This window comes from Pteropus alecto, unplaced genomic scaffold (genome assembly GCF_000325575.1).
Source record: "Pteropus alecto unplaced genomic scaffold, ASM32557v1 scaffold13, whole genome shotgun sequence".
Taxonomy (NCBI): Eukaryota; Metazoa; Chordata; class Mammalia; order Chiroptera; family Pteropodidae; genus Pteropus; species Pteropus alecto.
In genome coordinates this window covers 2,447,789-2,467,817 of record NW_006434373.1, presented here as the reverse complement: position 1 = coordinate 2,467,817, position 20,029 = coordinate 2,447,789, and the positions used below count along the sequence as shown (strand labels likewise).

Below are 20,029 nucleotides of genomic sequence, written 5' to 3'. Positions count from 1 at the left end.
GCGCAGGGCGCCGCGGGGCCGCGGGCCGTCCTGTTCCCCGGCTGGGGAGCCATGGGCCCGCGGCGGTGGCCCTGGACCAGCAGGAACAAAAGGTCTGGAGCGTCTTTGATTCGCCAAGGTCCTTGTGCGCGAAGCCCGGACACGGAGGAGGAAGGAGAAACGAGAGGTCTCAATGCCAGGCTGCGCGAGCAAAGCGCTCTTTGTAGTGAAGTGACGAGGCGGGGTGCTGCGGGGGAGGGGGCGCAGGCTAAGGCGCCGGAGGAGGGATGTACTGCGGTCGCTAAGGTTTGGGGGCGCAGGGACCCGGCTGCGGTCAGGGCTGCTGGGTGGGTGCTGCGGGCGAGGGGTCCGCTGGCCCTGCTCGCCATCCCCGGAGCCACCCCCACCCAGTCCCGAATCTGAGTGTTATATAAAGTCCAGGGTCGGTACTACGCGCGGTGTAGCCCCGGTCGCCGCCGCCCAGCTCCCGGGTCATCCCGCAGCGCTGGACACTGAGTGGGGGGCGATGCGGCCGAGTGTAGTTTGAGGAGGGCCAGGGCTTTATTCCGTGCGTGCGATGGGAAAAGGGAGAAGGGAGGGAAGGATGAGGCGAGGAAGTCGCCCGTCTGTGCTATGCTTGGGGGGCGCGTGCAGAGACTATGGGCTTGCAGAGTAACATGGCAGGGGAGAGAACCTGTGGGTTGTTCTCTACAGCTCCTGCTGCCCAGAGTGCCTGAGAAGCGGAGGGCTCGTGTCCGCTGGGAATTGTTGGCTGTTAGGGAAACTTTACTGCCAGGTCAGGCACTGTACTGGGGGCTCTGTCCGGAACGTAGGTCGTCACTCGGAGTTTACTAATGTTTACAGGGCTGCGCAGCAGGGAAACGGAAGGTGGGGGGGAAGGCGGAAAGCCACCGCTCGACGCGAAATGCACAAAAAGACACCGCCGGCAAGGCGCCCCTGCGCGCTCTACCCCGGACTCGCTTTCGCAGCGACATTTATAGGAGACTCATTAGCATATTGCGAATGTCCCGCTTCAGCCTCTTTATGATTGGCTATGGCGTCCCCATGGAATGTCCTTATCAGTCTGCTGCTGAGCTATTGGTTGCTGGGCCGGATGAGGGCGGGCCTTATGCAGTGACTGACACGAGTCTCTGTTTCCGCGGCCTTCTTTTTTTCTCTTTCGTAGAGGGGCGGGGAGGAGGGAGGAGGTCGAGTTGATTTGAATGTCTTCGGGTCGCCGGCTTTCAGCCTTGGATTGGCTATTGTAGCTGCTGGATGGGCTGTGTTCTCTTGCCCTGCTCTGTGATTGGCGGCCCGCCTGGCCTCCACCCTCCAGCCCGGCGACCCCCGTAGGCGGCTGTTCCCGGGGCGGGGCGTGTCTACTGCAAGGTGCCTCCCCATTAGCCGATGGCTGGACCTTGTCCCGCCCCCCGGTCCTCAAGGATCCGAGACCGGCCACTTCCGGTCGCGGAGCAATGGCGGTCCCCAGGGGCCTTGGTCGAGGCTGGCGAGCCATAGTGCCGGCACTACCGAGAGTGCTGCTCAGGCCTCCTGTCGTGGCTTCAGGGATCCACGGCAGGCCAGCGGCCACAAGGAGCGGGAGAAGCGTGAGTGACCCGAGGCCGGCGGCTCTTGGTGGTCGGTGCCCCGGAATGGCTCGGGTAAAGTTAAAAGGGGGGGGTGGTATTTAAATTCAAAGATTTCTATCTTTGTGGAATTCCTTGTCACCGGCACTCTTCATTAGCACTTTTTGGAAATTTCAAAATGTCAAAAATACTTGTACCTCTTAAAGTTGCTATCGTCTTGCATTACTGTGAAGAAGCCTGTTTTGCTGTTCAGAACGGTGCTTATTTGGCTCCTGCGGAGAAACTCAATCTCAGCCCCAACCCCGGCATTTACTGAAGCCGGTGCCGTTGAGTGAGCTGTAAAGTCTGAACAACCGTCATGATAATAGTCATAATTTCTTTGGACTTACTGTAAATGCTGAGATATGAAGTGTGCTTCTAAAACATTAAGCTTTTGTTTTTAAAGAACTACGTTGCAAGTCAAACTTGGTCTTTGGCTTAGTATGCATTAATTGGAGATTAATTCACAAGGATGGGTTATAATTAGTTTACAATTAACTTTAAATGGTATTTGGGGTTACTTTTGAATTATTGAATTCAAAATTATTTTTGAGTTATTTTTCAAGAATTGTATTTTAAATACTCATCCACTATGAAAGTTGGCTTCATAAAGAACTTCAGTGCAACTCTTACGTAAAAGATGTATTTCTAATAAGATCAGATTAAATTTTACAGCAATCTCATCTAATCCTTATATATTTTTTTCCATGGTACTGTTGCTTTCCTACAGTAATGTTTTAGAAGAAAGGATCAGCAGCAGTTTGAGCGGATGAAGCTGAAGAAGCGGGTATCCTGGCAAGATGCCTCCCTAGTTAGCACTAGTGTTGTTCCTGTTTACAGATGTCTGTACTCAAGTGGCACTGTTGATAGAGTATTTTGTTTGGGGCATTTAAGAAATATATGCCATTGTGAAGGTAACAGAATTCTGGGTAATTTTGTGATGAGATGTTAGTTTCTTTACCACAAGCGAGACTTCACATGGATGTAAGCTTGCTTGTGATATAGAAGAAGCCATGTTTATTAAATTTTAAGATTAGCCATGTGATAGAATGGATCTCTTTTCTGTAAAATGCTAAAATTGTCTTTAGAAATTTGGCTACTTATTAAACCAAATGATAGTTTCGTAACATGTAATTCATTTAACAAATAAATGTCAGAAACTTATTTTAACATCTATGAAATAGAACTTAAATTGAGTTGAGCACAGCTATTTATTTTTAGAATTAATTACTCTAAGAGATTATGAAACTATGGCATTCCTCATTTCTGGTGGAAGACAGTCTACATTGTTCCTCTAGGACAGGGGTCCCTAGCCCCAGTACCGGTCTGTGGCCTGATAGGAACTGGGCCGCACAGCAAGAGGTGAGTGGTGGGCAAGCTTCATCTGGATTTGCAGCCACTCCCCAGTACTAGCATCACCGCCTCAGCTCCACCTCAGATCATCAGGCATTAGATTGCCATAGGAGCACTGATCCCTGCTGCCAAAAAGGTTGGGGACCACTGCTCTAGGAAATATCTTTAGAGCTATCTTTAGTGTAAAGATATAGCCTGGAAAATAATGCTTTTATTTAGATTCACTGTTGGCCTAAGTTTATATGTTTATGCTGGAGTTAGGTTTATGCCTTATAACTATTTGGAGATAAGGTCTGAAAGAGAAGAAGGCCACGTTTTATATATATACATTGCATCAGACCACACACTTCCTAATTGGAGAGTAGAATTACCTTATTTTGAGAGACTGCAAAAGGGTTTCAGGAGAAAAGTCTGACATTGTTTAATTTTATAGTTACTGTTTGGAGAAAATTACTGGGAATTTCTATCTGTACTTAGGCTTTTGGCAAGAATATTTACTTGTCTTATTTCAATCAGATTATTTTAACAGCTTTTATTTCTTGAGAAATTGCCTAATTACATTTGCCAAATTACATTTTAAAATCACATACTGTCTACTAACCTGTCCAAGGAGGTTTAAATTTAGTATTGAAGGTTTTTAATTTATATTTTGTAATGTTTTACAATCTGTTGACTTCTATAGATATAAATGTCCTTTTAACAATAGATGCAAAAACAAAATCTGTCACCTTTGTTTTTAAGCAAAACTGGGTTGTCTGGATTATTGTGACAAACCATTTTGTTTTCAGTAATCCTAGGAATAACATGCTAGGATGAAAATGATATGACTGATAAACCAAGGCTCTGAGTCATAAGTAGTATCTGTATACATATCTATAATTTCATAGAGTATTCTAGACATTAGTACCTTAAAATAAAGAGAATAAAGTCCTTTAAATTATTAGAAAATGTGTGAATGAAAACAGTGGAAATATAGAACATAATCATTAATTTTATTGAAAATAAAGTTTGGGCCCCAGCACTTCACCTAAATTCAAATTTTTCCCCTTAATTACCCAACACAGGAGCATTTGTTACTCCTGTTTCTGAATGCACAGAGAGCCCCTTAGGGAAGCTTTAAGTGTCACTTTGCTAAATGAGAACTGTGTTGGCATTTGTATTTAGTTCCAGGGATTTTTTTCAACTGGAAAAAAAAAGTCTGAAAGGCGTACAAGTTATAATATTTTTATACTAGGAAGCCCTTGCATTGACTATTTTCCTTTGCAATTACATTTTCATAGACTAAAGAATTAAATAAAAGGCTCATTAGTGTTTATAGCATGGGTATAATGCTTATTTTTTCCTTTGCAGAAATCCTGAAGGAACTGGATGAGTATTATGAGAAGTTTAAACGTGAGACGGATGGCACCCAGAAGAGGCGAGTGTTGCACTGCATTCAGAGAGCCCTGATTCGGAGTCAGGAGCTGGGGGATGAGAAGATCCAGATTGTGAGTCAAATGGTGGAGCTGGTGGAGAACCGGACCAGGCAGGTGGACAGTCATGTGGAACTCTTTGAGGCACATCAAGAGGTCAATGACACCACTGGCCACAGTGGCAAAGCCAGCCAAGATAAGTCCAAAAACGAGACAATCACGCAGGCAGAAAAGCCCAATAACAAGAGGTCCCGGCGACAGCGCAACAACGAGAATCGGGAGAATGCAGCTAATAATCACGACCATGATGACATCACCTCAGGAACACCTAAGGAAAAGAAAGCAAAGGCCTCCAAGAAGAAGAAACGCTCCAAGGCCAAAGCAGAGAGGGAAGCATCGCCTGCAGACCTTCCCATTGACCCGAACGAGCCAACGTACTGTCTGTGTAATCAGGTCTCCTATGGAGAAATGATTGGCTGTGACAATGACGAGTGCCCCATCGAATGGTTCCACTTCTCTTGTGTAGGACTGAATCATAAACCAAAGGGCAAGTGGTACTGTCCCAAATGTCGAGGGGAGAATGAGAAAACCATGGACAAAGCCTTGGAGAAATCCAAAAAGGAGAGGGCTTATAACAGGTAGTGGTGGACCTCGCTGAACAGTGAGGAGAACTAAGCCCGTGTATTTATTACATCGCCACCTTTGGTGAGGCGCAAGGACTGTACAATGTATATTTTTAAAGAATGTTAGAAAGGGAGCCATTCCTTTTGTAGGGATGGCAGTGGTTCTTTTTGCTTTTTGTTTTCATTGGTACACATGTGTAACAACAAAGTGGTCTGTGGATCAACATTTTAGAAACTACAAATATAGATTTGAATTAAACACTCAAGTGAGTCTCAGACTGATTTTTATTTTTCTTTTTGACTAGGGGAGTTGACTTGGAACCTAACACATTAAACGTGGAAAGAAAAGGTTTTGTTTAGCTACTGTTTTATTTTAATAAAAGTAATGTTATTAAAACATTAACTAATTTTTTAAAATTATCCAAGTTGCTAAATATATAGCCCATAGCAAATTTGTTTTCTTGCTATAATAATGTATGTCCGTATAACAATTTGATTAAAAGGTTTAAAGTTTGAAGATTATTTTTTGAAAAGGTAAATGGTCAAGTTTTACATGACAAACATTTTATATTCTGTCCTGTTCCCCTAAATGGCCATTTTTGAATGATTGGGTACATTTTTTATTAAACAGAAGTGGTCTAGTCTTGGAACTCCAAATCACGCTTTTGCTATCATCCTAATGTAGCTGTATTTAATTTACATAAGGTATATAAATGTACATTTCCAAGTGAACTTGGACTTGGCTGTATTATAATCAGAAGTGCAGCCAGGTGCCGTTGTGAAACCAAGGTGTGTTTTCTGCTGTGTGCATGAGAGCTGTACAGATGTGACATCAAGAAATAAATGAAGCTTAGCCAGTTCCTCTAGCAGTATATTTAATTTTGACATAACTGATTTTTAAATTTTAGTCTTCAAAATTGTACACCAGCATTAGACAAAGCCTTAAGCAAATTTTGTATTATTGTTCTCACTTAATGAAATAGAAGTTACCTAACTGCCAGCAAATAAATGTCAAAGCAGAATATATAATTAAACCAGGGCTTGGAAAATTATTGTCCACAGGCTAGATCCAGCCCACCACCTGTTTTTGTATTACCTGTGAGCAAGAATCATCTTCACTTTGTTAAAAGGTTAAAAAATAAAAGTCAAAAGAAGAACCTTATTTTGTGACACATGAAAATTATATGAAATTCAAATTTTAGTGTCCAGAAATAAAGTTTTATTGGCACACAGCCATGCTCATTTACTTACGCATTGTCTGTGGCTGTTTTTGTACAATGGCAGAATTGAGTGGTTGTGAAAGAGGCCATATGACCCACAAAGCTGGAATTATTTATTGTGCCCTATGCAGAAGTTTGCTGATCTCTTATTTAGACTAATTTCTTGTATGATAACCTATGTTCTTAACTGCCCACATATTGAAAAGGTCAACAGAATTTCCATTTCTAAGCGATTTATGGTTCACTCGAACCATATGTTTCAGAAAATGTTTCTTTCCATAGTTTGTTTTGTATTCTCTGAAGCTGCCTCAAGGAAGACTTGAGTAACCACTGTAGCATATAAGGAGCTATATGGCATTTATTTATTAGTAAAACAATAAGTTGCTTTTGATTGTTTACTTCATAAACAATTATCGAAAACTGTGCTGGACATAAATCCCTGTTTTACATTGAATTTCTGGTTATGGAGTGCTGTTTGGTAGAGGAATGCAAACTGTACTGGGTCATAGATTAAAATGTGAACTTTCTGTATATCAATACCTACAAATAGGCATTTACTTTTCAACAAAACTCTCAAACATTTAAGAATCTTGAGTGTTGAAATTTGATAGTATTTACCTAGACAAATAATAAAAAGTTTACTATATGAAAATAAGTTAAATAAAATGCTTGATAATCCAATGGCAACAAAAGTAGTTTTAAAAGAATCTTTACTGATATAAAATTCTGTTGGCTAGTTTTTCACTTCTAAATTAGAGCTCATAATGAAAATGAAGTTATGGGAATGAAGATTGAATAGAACACAGTTGCCAGTACCAAATTTTTTTATATTTATTTAATTTCGGTTTAGCCAGCTATAGTGGAGAGAAGTGAGCACAGAGGCCAAACCTTGCTGTATTTGAAACTGAAAACATTAGGTCACTTGGCTCTTAGGGGTTTGATCTTGAATAAATTTGCTTAATTCTTATCCATGGTTTTTCACTTTTAAAATAGTTGTTTCGTATGGGATGGTTCTGAGAAATAAATGAGGTTAAGTAAATAAGAGACTGGGATATTGTTTATCAAATGCTGGATATTTTTTCCCTACCTTTAATGGAGTTTCCAATAAGGAAAAATGGCTAGCATTTTTTTTTTTTTCTGAAAATGTGGAACATCTAGAGGCAGATTTTGTTTAATTTGGCAGTCTTTTAAATTAATATTCTTGGACAGTAAAAAATTCATAGGTAAGTACTTAGAACATCAAGATTTAGGGTTTAGATCATAATTAGAATTGGAGGATCCAGGTAACCTTGGGGGAGTGCTGAACATGAGACTGAATTCTTTTTGAAAATAGATTAGTGGAAAGCTAATGTAGAACACCTGCTTGACTTTTTATTAATTTTTTAAATTGAAGTATAATCGACATTAGCTATTAGTTTCAGGTGTACAACATAATGATTCTTTTGACATTCACCCATTTTGCCTACCCTCTCCCCCTGCCTCTGGCAACCACCAGTTCCTTATATTTAATAACCAAGTTATTACAGTTCAGATAAAGGGTCTAAAATGTTTTCATTCAAATGTAATACTTTGTTCTAAACTAGACTAAAGAAACTTGGTTCATTCAATTAACTAATGTGTGTCGAGCAGCCACGGCATGACATTCCTGGGGCAAGGGGCATGGAGGAAGGCATGACATTCCTGGGGCAAGGGGCATGGAGGAAGGTGTACTTGGAGTCCTGAGAAGGGATATTGCAGTGACAGGATCCACTGGCCACCCACATGGATATGTCTTCCAGTGACTTGGACATTTTATTGTGGTTGTCGGAGTACTTGAGACTATCAGTGGTTGCAAGTGCTGAAGTAATTTACCAAAGTAAAAGCCATTTTGTTATTACTATATATTTATTTTAGAAAGAATAGATATTTACTTGAAATGTCCTTTTTTTATCATGTTCAGTGTTCTAGGTAAAAGGTACTAAGATATTAAAACTTCAGTAGGCAAAATTACTAACTTTTTGCCTATGCACTTTTAAAGACTGCTTGTGCGGGTGATCTAGCTTTTCTCCATTGCTCTAGCTAAAGTAACTTATGATTATTTTTAATCGCTGGCATGTATAGAACAAGATTTTGTGGATATCGGCTGTCTCCCATTCTGTTTTAGCTTGTAATCCATTTATTTTTAATCTTGGGGTCCAGGTGGGTTTAGGGAGTTTGGGAGGTAGACTTTTGGATTTGTTTAATCTGGAGAAATTGCTAGTTTATTATGGCTTAACTTCAGTTTTTTTCCTCACAGACCAATTAGTGTGCTATGTCCCTCACCCCCAAAAAGGATGACAACAAATGCATAGTTTTAACTGGGTTAAAAACATTAGGTCACTTGCCTCAAAACTTTGTATTACCTGATTTTTGCTCATAAAGATGGAGTTGATGTTTTCTCAGTTTAAAATCTCTACTTAAAAAGAAGTCAGTGCAAACAGTAACAGGTTAAATCTTAATTTGTGCTCTTCAGTGCTTCGTTGAACCAGAGTTTTTCTATTAAACAAGAAAATGTTTTTGTTTAAGCAAGTCAGTTTTAAATAAAATTATTCAGCATCACTGATATATAGAAGTAACAGCTGTCATTAATTGTTTGCCATGTTCTAGTACTGTGCTAGGTTCTTTGTATACGTTAAATCTTTAAAACAACACTTCCATGATATTAGTGTTCCCGATGAGGATGCTAAGACCCAGGTGAGTTCTAGGGATTTCGGGAGGTAGACTTGGGACGTGATTCACACAAGGCCACCCATCCCACACTTGGCTGCAAAACCTGTATGTTCTTAGCACCATCCTGCACCAGGAGACCCACCTAGTGGCAGGATCTGGCACTGTTGGCCCATATTAACCCATTTCCCGTTTAGAAAAAAGTGCAGCTCGTAGCGTTAGTTTTACACAAACATCTTCAAATCTGACTGGTTTTCAGTGTGAAAATAAAATATAAAAACTGTCCTCGGAGTTACTTCTAAACTTCTCTCTAATCCTAATGTAACAAAAATGTATACGTAAAGTGGATTCATTGAATTAGTCTTCAACTGTTCGAGAATGATGTTAACATCACATAAGAATGCTTTGTTTTCTAGGATTTGACATTTTCAGCAATAGAGAATTACTGTATTTTGTAACTGGAAATACCACTACTAATAACAATACTATAAATAGAATGATGTCATTTGTTTCCAAAGACTGTTGATATACTAGAGCGATGCGAAAATAATAAAAGCGAGATATTTCTTGGAAACTTTGGGAATAAGGTTAGGATTGTAATCCACGAGTTATGCAAACGCTGCAGCCACAAGTGCCACAGGTAAGTATTCTCGAGGCAAACGTGAAATGGGTTAATTGATACCAGGAGCAAAGCTAAGTGTCTACAGTGATCTTGTCTCTGTCTTACTGCTCTGTAAGATAGGGAATTACCCTCGTTTTATGACAGAAAACTGAAGAAGCTGTAAGAAACTCAGAGTTGAGTTGGAATAGGAGCCCAGGGCAGTTAGAACCTCGAGTCTTCACTGCTGGGCTTTTTACCTGAATGAAAGACCTGTGCTACTGAGTATAGTGTATGCCTCTGCTTTTCCTCCAGGTGAACAAGTGCACTGTCAGTGTGCTTCTTGTATTTCCCTATAATAAATTTCAGAATTGTATTTAACCAAGAGGGTTTTAAGTAATTTACTAGGCACTGAGTGCTGTCCTAGAATTAACATGAAATTTGAAATCAGAGGGTTTAAATCGGTACTAGTTTACCACGTACAGTCTAACCTTGGGAAGCCACTTTTCTCAGCTTGGTGTGCTCATAGCCAAAATAAGGCCAGAGGTAATATGTATCTCAAGTCAAGAGGACCAACCCAGCTAATGCATGGCAGTACTGTATCAATACTGAACACCATACAAATAATGATTTGAGTAATATTTTTGGTTAATTTTGGTTATGATCATTAACAGATGTGTTCTGGAAAATGGAATTAAGATTTTTTACAGCTAGAGTCAAATCCACCCTTAAAGTAGTCACTTCCTCTTTCATCCTGCATGAGGAGTAAATTTGCAGCTTCTTTTTTATATATGATTCTGTTTCTCTTTGTACAACACAGAAGAAGTAGAGTTCTTATTTGCAGCAGCAATCAAAGTTGATTAAACTTGTTACCTCTTAGATTGAATTCGAGCAGACAGAAAATTAGTTCACTTTCTTATATGTGTAGGTGAAGAAACTGAGGCTGATGAAGTCACCCAGCAAGTTAGTGGTGGGGCTCTGGAGCCAGATTCCGGTACCACTGCTCCAGGGCAGTGCCTGTCCTACTGCTGTTTCACTTATGGGCCTAGTCTCATGCAGGCAATAGAGTAGCTCTTCATGGAAAGCCATAGGCCTTCAATGAAGTGTTGAGTAAATCTAAAAACTGACATAGAAAAATAAGACTTTTTCTAACTTCTAAACATTCTATAATTCTATCTAAAATGAAATTTCAAATTGGTTTGTATGAAGAAAATTTTCTATAATAAATATATAGGCCATTAGAAATGCAATATTTCTAAATGATTAATATTTGAGAAATTGAATTTGGTTAGATTTTGATCACCTAATACAAGATTATCTAATAAAATTTTCTAATTTTCTAATATAAAAACAATTGTTTATGGGGTTTATTAATAATTTATCCATTTACAAAGATGCTTAGAAATGGTTTGTTATCTCCCCAAGTTTGTTTATTTTGCATAAGAAATTGCTTGATAAATATTTGTTTCCTTTATTGTATTTAAGCATCTTTTAGTTGCAAGCAACAGTAATTGACTATGCCTTAAGCACAGATGGAAAAGATAAGAGAAAGTCCCGAACCAGAGCAGCAATGAGGACAGGCGGCATGGCTTTCTTCTTGCAACACAGATGTGACTTGAGAAACAGTTTGGCCCCGGGGGAAACAGACCCAATTGGCATCAACTATGGCCAAAGGGGCAGATGGCACACTAGACACTGAGTTACTGCAAGTCTGATTTGGACAGTAGAGCACTGTGTTTAGAGTAAACCTTTCCATTTTTAAAATCCTTGCTCTGCTAGATGCCATGTTTAAAATGGATAGTTATACTGCCACCATGGCAACCAGATTGGATCTGGCCTCATTCTTTCCCCTTCAGTTGAGGTGTGCTCAGGGAATGGAAATTAAGTTCTATATTTTAAGGTAAGTTAAAAGTAGGTGGTGGTGAGGATTTTAATTATTCCGTGGGCAATATACATGATTTTCAAAATGTTTTTGATTCTTTGCATTATTGATCTGCTCTATCCATAAACATGAAAAATTAAAAGTCGACTGACAAATATTTTCAGGGCACAAAAGTCTGCCATAAAATATCAGTCGACAGTGCTAATACATAAGGATCAAATTCCCTGGCATTTTTCACAGCTCATCATTCGATGTGAAAGGCTAAGAAGGAGCATTTCACCATGAATTTTGAAACTTTATAAACTGAAGAATGTCAACAATATTCAAAATTGGATTGAGCTACAGATAGGAAAGAAGAATAGAATGTGTGGAGACAATTATGAAACAGTTTGTGGAGTTTATTCATACTCTATATTTCAAAAATGATCTGAAATTTCAATGTAAAGTAAACACATTATTATCATTAAGCTCTGACAGGACATATTGGGGTGGTGCAAATCTTAGATGAAGTTACAATTCTGCCATTGACTTTGCAGTGCAATCTAATTTTTGGAAAATATACAACACCTATATATACCATAGAAGAGCAAATTCGATCATATCAGCAAAAGTGGCAGGATTACTGTAATTTCTGAGGCTAATGTCTTGAAGCAAAATACATGGATGGATTTACTAATTTTACTTCCTCTCTTACTCCTATAAGGTTACTTTGTAGTATGACTCATGACAATTTTATATTTTTTTTAATATCTAGCATAGGAAAGAAGCTAATGAATGACATTTCCGGCTTCCTGGTGAAGTCACAACACTGGATGAATGATGTGCCGTCATCAACAGCATTATGTTCCCCTTGTCTGTAATAGGGTAACTTGGACTCTTGTGACAGTTGAGGGTGCCAGGCCAACAGTCCTTATGTGCAGAAAAAGCAGCAGGTCAATCCTAGAAATAAAGACATGGGCAATAGGGCAATAAAATCAAATAAATACCATTAAGGGAACATATCAATGTATGGAAGCCATGAAGAGCTTCTGATCAATATTGTGGACTGAGATAGCTCCCAAATACTAAAAGAGGTGGATGAAATATGTGAGAGAGAAAAAGGTTTAAATACATACTCAAGAACAAACACAAGAAAGGAAATTCCCCAGGTATCAAAGCAGAGGAAATCGGAATAGTAAGCTGCTGCCCAAGTGGTGGGCAAGTGACTGAGGCCTGCACAATCAAAATGCGCCCCCTGCTGGCCACAATAATGAGTATATGAGTGGCCAAGCCCATCACGACTATCTTTCCTGGAAGGTGTTCCCCACCCCGGAGCTACCAGCACAATTACATTTTCTCCTTCCATTGTAGCTGCTAAACAGGATTTCTATTTGGGGCTTCTGGGGTTTGTCTTACCCACCATGTGGAGAAAGCCTGCCAAATTGCCCCCAAAATCTGTGCCCGTTTACACTCCCACCAGTGGTATATGAGAATACTTACTTCCCTTTACCGACATTATTATTGTATATTTACCAAATGAATTTTTTCTATCTTGAGAAAAATATATAGTTGTATATTATATTAACTACTTAAATATTACACATTTATACATATTATATAATATATACGTATTCTACATTTTAAATATAAAGTATGTATTTAAATATAAACTGCACTTTGCTTGTTTCTGGTCATTTTCATTAACTCTTCAGAAGTGGATTGGCCATTCGTATTTATTCTAAAATTACTCATTTTCTAATTGCTTTATGTACAAATATTTTCTCCCAATCTGTTCTTATTTTACATCTGTTTGTGGCATCTTTCATTGTAAAGAAACTTTAAATTTTGAGATCGTCTCTGAACTTTTTTCTTTATTTGGAGTTCATATTTTGTTTAAGAAAACCTTTTCCAGTTGAAGATTATATCTCCTATATTCTTTACATTTAAAAAAAAAATCCTCCTTTATCCACCTGGAATTTATTTGGTATTTGGAGTAATGAATTATTGAAATTCCTTGAATATTATGGGCAAATAGGAATGATGCCATGTGGTATGAGGTGTAAAGATTAAAAAACAGAAACCTCATTTAAATGGAGTTGGGAGGGCCTGTAGGGGGAGCTCTCATGCCCTACCACTCATCATCAATTACTCCAAACAGGAAGAGATGTACTTTCCATCTCCAATAGGAATGTTTTTCTACTCTACTACTCCAGCAAGAAGAAAGAGGATCTTCTCCTCCTCCTCCTCCCCACCACCCCCGCGATCACTCAGCCAATGAAAAACACTTTGAACTTCCAGTTTCCTCCACTGGATTCTTTGTTTACAACAGCCTCTCTGAACTCCCCCTTTCTTATATAAAAGAATGTTCTTCTTCTTTGTTCTCTGGACTTCCGAGTGAGTCACTGTTAGAATGCATGTCCTGAATTGCAATTCTTTATTGTTTCCAAATAAACCCATTTTGCTGGAGAAATATCTGGCTATTTGTTTAAGGTCAAAAGAAGGAATGTGGGCCTTGAAACCAGAAGTACCTGGCTTCAATCCCTGGTACTTCACAAGCTGTGTGACCTGTACGCAGTTTCTTCATCTCTCTGAAGTTCAAAATTTTCATTTGTAAAATCAGTAATAACACCTGTCCCTCAAGGTGTTAATATGAAGTTCAAATGAGATAAGTATGTAAAAGTGCCTGAAAACTTAATGTTATGTGTTAACCCTCACCAAATATTTTCCCCAAACAGGTGGTCAGTTGTCTCAACCAAAAATTGAATAGTCTATTACTTTCTCATATGAAACAGCAACTCTATAATATACTAAATTTTTATGTACACATGGATGTCTCAGTTTCTACTGATTCATTTGTTTATTCTTAGGGGAAAAAAACTTCACTGGTTTTGTTGCAATAGCTTTGTAGTATTTTCACAAATATTTAACAGGCAAACATTCCCTTTGTTTCCATTAACTGTTTTAATTTGTAAAATACCTACATTATTTGCTTAGAGTATTTCCATGGCTGATAGTCAGCATTCCCGTTTAGAAGCTTTCTCTTACCTTTCTTCATGAGAGTCTTGTTTTGATTCTAATGAAAATGCTTTGAGTATTTCACATTATTTTGATGTTGACAGATATTTCTAGAAAGTACTATTTGTCAGGTATAGGAAAGTTCCTCCTATGATTTCTGGTATTTCCAGAAATTTTTGTTCCTACGTGAGTTGATGGTGGATTTATTTATTTATTTATTTTATTTTATTTTATTTTTTTACACCTACAGCACCTAGTCTTCCTAGGTGGTCTCCCATTCAAGTATAACCGGGCCGACCCTGCTTAGCTTCCGAGATCAGATGAGATCGGATGCATTCAGGGTGGCATGGCTGCAGACCAGATACTTCTTTTTCAAGTGGGGCGCTGAGGTGGGAGCATCTAGCTACATGTGGATCTCTCCTTTTTTAAAATTTTGTAAATTTTCTAATTTTGAAAAATCTTAGCATTGTTGAAATAAACTCTTAATAGACATGATAGATTATTTTTTAACGCACTTCTGTATTTGATTTGATAATATTTTAGTATTTTCATATCTCTGAGATAAGGCTTTTTATTTAAACATAGTTATCCTGTAATCTTTGTGTGATAGTTCTGTAGTCTTTAAGTATTTTATTTTGCTGTTATTCTCAGTTGTAGTACATTGTTTCTTTTGTTTGTTTATTTGTTTACTTTTTACTGTGAAACAGCTAATCTCTTTAGAATTTTACCTGTAGGAATTCTTGAGGCCTTAGCTGAAGGTGAATTCCTCCATCGTGGTTTTTCTTTTTCTTCTACCAACTCACTAACAACCTGGAAACCAAGTTAAATTAAAATCCCAGCTTAGAGTTTTCCAAACCATATTACAACAAATGTAAGTTCACACACAAACACAAATGAAAGCTGGCCTGTGCACCCTGCTTCATGTAGGACCAAGAGTGAGAAAGACAATTTAGCTGTCCTGTTCTGCATGGCAAATTTTTCATTTTAGCTTTAGGAGAATGGACTATGCTGGACTTTCCAACTGAGGTGGGCTCTGAGCCAGAACCGCCAAGCAATGTTCCTCAGCCTTTGTGAAGCCTGAGAAAGGTCGGTAAACTCTGCCCAGGCCAAGTCTCCTCCCTACCCACTCTGTTCCTTTGGCCCCACACAGGCCTCCAGGAAGAAGCCCAAAGGCTCCAGGCTTTGGCATATGGGGAGAAAAGACATTTTTGGCACTAACAAGGATTTATGCTTTCACTTAGGTTTTGGCCTTTGTGGATTTTTTTTTTTTTTAATCTCGTGTCATCTCAGTAATGCATTTAAGAAATATTTTTTAACATATTAATCACTTTAATTTGAGGGCTGTTCAGGATATGTAGCTTGCCATACTGCTGGAAATAGAAGTCTTTTATCAGCCCCCTTCTGCCCATTAAACATTGAGTTTCTAGACACCAGAAACCACGATTGATTTATTTTTATGTTCTGGGATCTGGCACGCATTAGCGTAAGCACAGGAAATATTATTTGAATGAAACGCCAAAAACGAACATTTCAAGTTCAAGTAATTGGTTTGAAATTCTAAGTACAATCAAGGTAATATCCTTTCTGAAAACTCTTAAGGCTATAATTAAACACCACAATATGGATTAGAGAATTCCTTGGAAAGTTGGTTATCCACATGAACTTTTCGTTTTAGTCAAATTAACCGGGAAGTTGCCTGCTTATACTTTCATTCAAATTGCATGGATTCGATCCAATAGGATAGTAAGACGTTTATGTTGTAGACGAATTGCACAATTGTAGGAATCAGATCGCAAAGGTTTAGGAAAATATTTTCAGCCTAAAAATTTTGCAGTTCCTGCTACTTTCCAATAATAATTCACATTCCCTCTTTGGTACTGACATTTGCCATGATCATTGGATTATTTTGTCAATACACATCTTCCTAATTCAGCATTCATTTCCTCAGTGAGCTTTTATGGTGTGTTATATGCACTGTGGTAAACACAAGTTACAAAGAAGGCATATTCTTGCCTCAGTGTTCTCCCAATCAGAGACTAATGTTAATAATTGCAATATAGGGTAAAAAATAAACAACAATGGAAGTATATCTTGGGCACGGCAGTAGTGCAGAGGAGAAAGTGAGATACTCTGTTTTGGAGCTGCTGGGAAGTTTTCACTGAAAAACAGGCTGCTGTGTTGAAACTTGAATGAAGAGTAGTTTTTACCAGAGAAGGATGTAAGACCATGGAAGCAAGGTGTGAGTCCACTGGGCAGTAAGTGATATCTGACCCAGGCTCCCCATTCAATGTCCCAAACTGCCATCCTGTCACAGACAAGGCTTCTTATTGCTCCTGTGTGCTCAGATCTTAATGATCCCCCACTCTCAATTTTTCTTGACTATTCTCCAGGACTATGTTCAGTGACACTTTCAAAGTGACATTTAACCAGCCTCCTGTCCTCACTCTTTCTAGATAACTTGGACATATCTAAATGCCACTGACCCCAATGCTCTTTCCTCTTTTTCTTTCTTAATATTCTACATAATTTTAATTTGTTCCTTGTCTAGCTCTCTCCTTACGAGAACTAAGTTGAGATTTAACATTTTAAATTAATGCAAACGCAAAGTGCCTTCGTCTCTATGTAGAAATGTGACTGATAAAATATAATACAAACCAAGAGAAAACACAACCAAAATATCTAGAACATATTCCTTTCCCTGCCTCTTCCATCCTTTCTTCAATTTGCATTTCTTATATTATACATAGAAATACAGGCTGCATATATTTTTCATTAATGCCGTTAGTATTTTAGTAGACTCCAAAGTTCAGTGTGATTCCCAGGAGCTGCCCCAAATTACACATTGCAGTGCAAGAAGAAAATACTAGAATACTTATAATTGTTTATATGTTATATATGTTATACATACATGTCGCTATATGTTATACATAATAAAACGAGATAGCAACCTTAAAAAAATATATGTAAATATATATATTTATATGTAAATTAGTCTATTTTATATATGTGATTTATAAATATCATAGACTAGAGATCCATGCTCACATATTTGATGATGGGGTGAACAACGAAGACAGTTTGGAAGACACTAGTTTAATTCTTTTCTTAAGCAAAAATGCTTCTGGTTATAAAGTATATTCTACCAGACAGCTCCCCCTTTTCCTAATCTGCTGTCAGTTCTGCTAACATAGGACTTAAAGGGGAGAAAATCTGAATCATAAACACAGTCTTATCTTGCTAATGTTCCGTTCAGTGATAAGAGTTTTGCTATCTTTCTGAATTTGTATTCCAATGCGAAGAATTTCTGAGCCACTTTGTAAAGATGATGGTTTCTGGCAGGCAGTGTGAGAGGTATTTTGAGAAAAGGCTTGAACTGGCAGTTCCTCCCTCAAATCACACTGTAGAAGTGCAGACTGAGGCAGATTCCAAGAGGTGGTAGAACCGAGGGTCTTTTCTGCCTACCAGACCTTAGGGGTGAGGCCTTTCTCTGTTTCACCTAACCACGTGCTTTTTTGATAACCTTATAAATGCCTACACTATTGTTTCATAGGTCCAGAGGTTTTAAAATGCCACTTCTACTTTAAATAAAAGTTTAAAACTGAAGAACACCACACACACACACAAACTAAAATAAAAACAAAGAAACAAAAAATAAGATTTAAAAAAGTTTAAACCATTTTAAAGCCCAGTTCTGTTCTTTGCCAATGGAGTGAGAAATGCAGTACAGCATTTTATAAGTTTAATTTCATTTAATTTCTTTATTATGCATACTTCATAATTCAAAATGAATTTCATGTCCCCTTCTATTATATATTCTAGTACTGGTAATCTAGATTTCTCACTTTATTTGAAAAGTAGTGTGACTGTGGGTTATAAAGTATCTTTCGAAGTTCTGAAAAGGCTTAATAAAACTATTTCCATTATTTTTAAAATGTTTTTAAAACTGACTGTCAGCTTAACCCTGCTGTTTCATGGGAAAAGACATCTTGAAATCTTGGCTCTTTAATAATTTATGGTTTGAAATTTCTATCAAATTAAGAAAATTTAGGTCTTTAGTCCAGGTGCCTTTCTAAAACAAGTTATTCCAATACGTTTTTTGGTCTCTCCAACATAGCTTGAATGTTGCCAAGTTTTACTTAACAAGGGAATGTGGCCACCCAAGGCGCTGCACATAGACTTAGCAAACTCTAAGGCATATATATATATGAGCACTGGGGTCCCGACCCCCTTACCCCTTCCACTCTTGTCTCCACGCCTACCCCTTGCAGACATCTGTGGGGCACCTGCACGCCTTTGGGACTCTCTCTACTCTGCTCTTACCATTTCACTAGGTCCTTTTTATAATGAAGTTGGTGCAGCTTTCAGTTAAACAGTAGATATTTATCATGGCCTAACCTTAGGTATTCAACCCTAGGGTAGGAGTGAGGCATTCTCACAGTGGGGCTCTAGCACCAGCAAAGCTGGCTTAGCAGGCATGGTAACGAGCCAGGCTGTGAGTCCTCCATCAGAACCACTTAGTGGTTTTCTGTGGCAGTCAGCCTTCTGCAAAGAATTGTAACATGAGTGTCTGAAATCACCTAAAGAGGCTGGATCTCCCCTACTTCCCAGCTGGTTTCCTTACCAAAGACTTGGTGTTTTAATCTGAAAATGAGGAGAACGAATAATAACACCTGCCATGCTTATCCTAATGGGGTTATTGTGAAAACCAAACGAAAAAAATGTGAACAAGCACACTTTGCAAATTATCAGGCTTATCATCTCAAGTTGTTATACATCAAGGCAGACGTCTTTCCCCAGCCACTTCTTCATCAAATCCTAACACTAGGTTGCATGCGTGGCCTCAGGTCTTGGGCGGTTTTATGAAGCTGACTAACCCCAGGGCTCTTACTTCCTTACTCTCCTAGACCTTCCTGGTGCCCAGAGCAGGGAGTTCCAGGTTCATGGTCACTATGGTGGTATCCACCCAAACCTGCCCTTTCTGTATTGGCGCTCCACCACCCCTTTTTTGCCTCCCCCAAACTCCCTCCTTCAGAAAAGCTTATCATTCTCAGTATCTTTTCCTTATGGTCTTACTTTCAGATTTTTCAACCAAAAAGATCATTAAAATGCAATGGATTTTTAGATCAGGGAGGAGATATCTTTGAATATAGGGGAGAGGATATGACCTTCCATTTTGTTGACCTTAAACAAATACACAGCCAGATGTTTCTCCAACAAAATGGGTTTATTTGGGAACTACAAAGAATTGCAATTCAGAATATGCAGTCTAATGGCAAACCACGGAAGTTCAGAGAAAGGAGAGGAATGCTCTTTTATGGAGTTGGAAGAGGCTTTTGTAAATGAAGAGTCTCATAGAGGAAACTATTAGTCTGAAATAGTGACTTTTCATTGGCTGAGTTATGGCAGTCTCCCATTAGCTGAACCATTACTGGGCAAGAAAAAAATCTTTCCTTCCTCTTGCTGAAGTAGTAAAATAGTATCATTTCCTGTTGGATGTGCAAGATATGTCTCTTCCTGTTAATGTCAATAGTATTGAGTGACAGAGTGTGAGAGTTCCCTCTTCTAGCCTCCCAACTCCATTTTAAATGAGGTTTATATTTCTTAATTTTCACAATTTGAATATGGAGGAAGGATATGACCTTTCATTTATATGAGAGA

The 20,029-nt window shown here is 38.7% G+C and overlaps 1 protein-coding gene and 1 pseudogene across 5 annotated transcripts in view; one reads left to right on the top strand and one right to left on the bottom strand.

Annotated features, from left to right (window-relative positions):
* The window catches only part of ING1 (inhibitor of growth family member 1), a 6,911-nt gene extending 276 nt beyond the window's left edge, over positions 1-6,635 (top strand). The window contains exons 1-3 of one of the 5 annotated variants that reach the window (XR_003045580.1): positions 1,444-1,640; positions 2,335-2,391; positions 4,308-4,442. Coding sequence is in view for 2 of the 5 variants with exons in the window: in XM_025045001.1 (XP_024900769.1) it covers positions 2,374-2,518; positions 4,308-5,011 (849 nt within the window). In the remaining 3 variants the exon portion in view is untranslated. Of the gene's footprint in view, positions 1-1,443; positions 1,641-2,334; positions 2,519-2,902; positions 2,967-4,289 lie in introns of those variants that run through there. The other 4 variants (XR_003045579.1, XR_003045578.1, XM_025045001.1 and 1 more) reach the window with 4 other exon arrangements.
* Positions 6,636-14,612: 7,977 nt separating this feature from the next.
* Positions 14,613-14,729, bottom strand: LOC112477817 (annotated as a pseudogene).
* Between the last annotated feature and the right edge of the window lie 5,300 nt (positions 14,730-20,029).